The following is a 4,371-nucleotide window of genomic DNA, read 5'->3' on the forward strand; positions in this document are numbered from 1 at the left end:
AAAACTCATTGACTTAAATCTTATTTGTTGTCTCTCTTTTACAGGGTCGGCTTTATATTTCCTCTTTCTCTGAACTGGTGGAGGTCCCAATAGCTAACTGCACCAATTACCAGAGCTGTGGGGAGTGTGTCCTCTCCAGGGATCCTTACTGTGCCTGGGATGGAAGTCAGTGTGTGGATATCCGACAGACTCCACCAAACAAGTACGCATCTGGGCAGCAGTCCACATGTAGTGTTAATGAGTGCATTATCTCAAATATTAATACCGGTAATTCACCAATTACTATGAAGAGCACTCCCTTTTCTACTGCATTGCATTCCACTGCTTTAAAACCGTCGTTAGTGATTTGGTTTTCACATTACATCCAACAATCTAGCAGATAAATATACACTTTGGATGCTGCTACTTTTGTCTAATGTGTTATTTCTCCTGTTGAGCAGTGGGCACCCTGCAGTTTAGTCTCCCACATATGTGTGTGTCTGAATCGCTTAAGTGATAAAAATTTACCAGAAATGTGCCGCATAAATACAGTTATTACGCAGATAGGTCTGACACTTAAATTTGTATAAGTGAAAGCCATTATTGCAAATGTTATCTTCAGGATTATGTCTTGTCTTGAACTGTTGTTTGAGATATGAGGTCGTTGAATTTGACCTATTGTCAAATACATTCTACCGATTGGACCCGAATAACAATATCGGCATTTCAGGGCCTGGCAGCAGAGTATAGTTGAAGCGGACACGGCCACTATTTGTAACAAAGTGCTAAACCCGCGCTTTGCAAAATCCCCATCTATACGTAAGTGAAATTCTTCGAGCTCTTTGAGACTTACCAACCTTTTTATATTGTTTATTTTGCAGATTTCTGCACAATAAAGCAGTTTTATCCATAAAAGACGCTTATTTCGACCAATATGTGACTTGAGCTGTCTCTTCTGCAGGGACGTCAGCGTGCCAGCCAATCACCATCCCAGCCAACACATTCAGAGTACTGCCTTGTAAGCTGCGCTCTAATTTGGCTGTAAGGAAGTGGGAATTCAGGAAAACTCCCAGTCACTTCCATTACCCCAGCCCAGAGGGGGGTCTAGTGGTGGTAGGTCAAGCTGACAGGCAGGAGAACTATGAGTGTTGGTCTGTGGAGGAAGGCTTCAGACAGCTGCTTGCAAACTACTGCGTGAGAGGCGAAGCCAGACAGGAGAGCACGACCTTCACAGGCCGTTCACACATACCCCCGATTTCCCAGGAGGAGTTTATCATTCTGCCGGGAGAAGCCCGCTCGCCGCATATGAACACCAAGACCTACTGGAACGAGTTGTTAGTCGTGTGTGCCCTCCTGGCCTTCTCCCTTGTGGTCTTCTCCCTGTTTGTGGTGTACAGGAACCGCAGCCACATGAAGTCGATGCTCAAAGAGGGAGAGTGCCCCGCCATCCAGCAGAAAAAGCCCAGAACTGTGGGGAAGCCAGTGGAGAACTTGCCACTAAATGGCAACGCGGTGACTGCCTCGGTGTCAGATCACAAGGGCTACCAGGCCCTCAATGACAACTACATCTGTAGCACTCCGCCGTGCTCATCGCCCGACAACAGCAAGAGCTTTTCAGAGTCAGAGAAGAGGCCTCTGAACCTGAAGGAGAGCCACGTGGAGATTTCTCCCACGTGCCCACGGCCACGGGTCAGACTGGGCTCCATGATTAAAGACTCCATAGTGTGAGATCTCTCCGTGCTGAGGGATGGAGGAGAGCGTGCACGTGTTGAAACAAAACTCAATAAGCTGAAAAGCGAAATGGACATCAAACTCTTTGTGGAGAGACAGTTCGTGAAACACATTTTGCACTTTGTCGTTTACTTTCCAGTTCTTTCGCACATGCTTGGTCCTCCTGCTTTTTAAATCATGACCCCCCCCCACCCCCCCCAAAAGAAATGTATTCAAGTGCATTCAAAGCACAGTGAAGAGGTTCTGGGTTGCCTTCAGACTTTGTTTTCACGTGCGCCTCACGGGAACGTAACCAGCAGAGAGGCGGTGTCAACTGTGATTCATCGCTTCCGTTTCACCATGTCCGTCCATGTAAAATATACAAGCAATTCTTTAAAATGCAAAGTGCTGCTCCACATGCTCTCACCAATGGCTGACATGACGTTGAAATATTCTCTCTGTATTTTGGTTCAGAGCCCTCCAGTCACCAAGGTATGCATCACACACACAAAACAGTCACACCAGAATATAGACTAATAATCCAGTGGTATTTATAGATAGTCGGGGTGCACTCACAGTAATACACTCATTGCGTAGACCTAAACACACAGCAACAGAGAAAGGATTCATTGGCTCGACACATCCGAGAACCTTGTGCCAACTCGAGCTCTACACACCAAAAAAAAAAAACGAACACGTAACCATAAATCAAGATGTGTCGTGGTACTCATGAAGCATTTGTATTATTACTCTAGACAAATATTCCTCTGAGGAAGCCTGACGGGATCTTCTGTCACCAAATGTGATAAAGGGAAAGACATCATTCCAGGTATTTTCATGCTGTAGGCAGTCTATGCAAAGCAAATAATGTGAAGTGGGGTAAACACCGTGAAACCCTCACCTCCAGACTAAGTAAGCACAATAGAGTCGGCGCTGTTAATTACTTTAGGATCTGTGGCACTGCTAACGCGCACCCTCGCACACTTCTCACTCGCGTCACATTAAGTATGCAAGAGATTTTAGCCATTTGGGTGTCAGTGAAAGAATGTTTCTTTTAAAGAGAGACATTCGTTGCTGTTCTTGAACAAATATCTATCATCACTCTCAGAGGGGAAGCAGTATTAAATCTATATTATCTACTCCTGTTCATTGGATTTAAATAACACACATCTGTACAGCCTCAACTGTAATAATGTTTATAAGTGACAGGTAATGAGTGGAAGACAGTTGCTTCAATGTTTTAACCACCTGTTTAGTCGAACAATAACCAAGTGATCCAGCACATCTGTGTAACGTGAATGCATCTTTTTCTGTCACAGGCGGTCAATTTAAGTCTTGCTGAAGTGTCGTCAGGAAAAGCGAAAAATTGAAACTTCACAAACGTGCAGAAGGGCATACTACTTTACTCAGACTGCATCGGATTTTGCACAAAAAGTCAAAAGGCCTTAGCTTAATGCAGGTAATTTTGGATCTGTTAACAAATCTGCCTTGCGGGGAAATAGATGATGCCTTCTAAAACTAAAAAAATCAAGAGAGTGCCTCTGGGGATAATGAACTAAGCAGGTAGTTGTGCTGTGAGTTTAAACGTGTTGGTGTGACGGTACTGGCCACGCTCGGACACAAGAGTCATCAAATACTTGTAATTTAAACTTGTTAAAAGTGTACAGGTTTTTTTTTTAAATTTAATGTTTGTTTGTTGATTCAATCTCAGTCAGGGACTTAATTATATTAAAAAATGTAGCACATAAATAACCACTGGCTGAAATAAATATTGGTGTAGAGATACACTTTAGTATTATGTTGATATTCTTGTAAATGGCACTGCAAAATGTGTGACTGCTCATCCAGAACCGATCATGCAGGACAAAAGATTCACGCTTTGACTGTTATTAAAAGTGGCAGCTTTTTGTGGAGTGGCTGTCATTACAATTATATTAAACCCATTAACTGCAGAACACCTTCTGTATAAAATAATTAAGTCAAACATGTGCAGATACTGAACATGCGTTTATCTTAAATAACTACTAACGCCACAGTGAAAGTCTGGTCCAATGCTCTCAATAAGCCACTGTATTCTGGCCTTCTGGTTGTGGTAGTTCAGGCTCTTGTCGATATGTATTGAACATAAAGTTTTAAAAAAAAAAGTTTCTATGTAAAATTGTTTTGTAAATTCAGCTGCCAATGTAAAAGAAATATATTGTGGATTGTATTTTTTTGTATCATACATCACTACTGTTCGGTTTATTGTTTTTGTTTTGTATTGTATATAAAAAGCACTTTATTTTAATGTTTTCAAATAAAGCTCAAATTGATACTTTTTCATTTGAATGGATCAAATATGAAGGTTTAATGACGTTGTTCTGAACCACCAGAGTATCTGAGCTTAGTATTAAAATAACAGCTCATTTTTAGCCGTAGGACCAATAACATTTATAGGGTGGAGACAGAAACAGCTCGACCGAGAGGAAACTCTGATAAAACTTTGACCACACGCCTTAAAGACAAACACAAACGCGCTCTGGCGTGTGTTTATTCAAATTACAGCTCCGTCGGTCGCACCAATGACCGTGAAATGATCATAAACTCCCGCAGCAGCCGGAGCTGGCGGACCGGCACCGGAAGTGCTAATTTGGGCCCTAAATTAATCTGACCCCGCCCACAATGAGACCCAGCCCAATGAGC

General features: G+C 42.6%; 1 protein-coding gene across 8 annotated transcripts in view; it reads left to right on the top strand.

Moving 5' to 3' along the window:
• sema4ba (sema domain, immunoglobulin domain (Ig), transmembrane domain (TM) and short cytoplasmic domain, (semaphorin) 4Ba) overlaps positions 1–4,006 on the top strand; it is a 39,046-nt gene extending 35,040 nt beyond the window's left edge. For 4 of the 8 annotated variants that reach the window (XM_011606849.2, XM_029841335.1, XM_011606850.2 and 1 more), the window contains 3 exons: positions 45–202; positions 710–798; positions 941–4,006. In XM_011606849.2, coding sequence (XP_011605151.2) covers positions 45–202; positions 710–798; positions 941–1,707 — 1,014 coding nt within the window. In that variant the 3' untranslated portion in view covers positions 1,708–4,006. The remainder of the gene's footprint in view (positions 1–44; positions 203–709; positions 799–940) is intronic. The other 4 variants (XR_003889491.1, XR_003889489.1, XR_003889490.1 and 1 more) reach the window with 4 other exon arrangements.
• Positions 4,007–4,371: the final 365 nt, after the last annotated feature.

Source organism: Takifugu rubripes, chromosome 9, assembly GCF_901000725.2.
Source record: "Takifugu rubripes chromosome 9, fTakRub1.2, whole genome shotgun sequence".
Classification (NCBI taxonomy): Eukaryota; Metazoa; Chordata; class Actinopteri; order Tetraodontiformes; family Tetraodontidae; genus Takifugu; species Takifugu rubripes.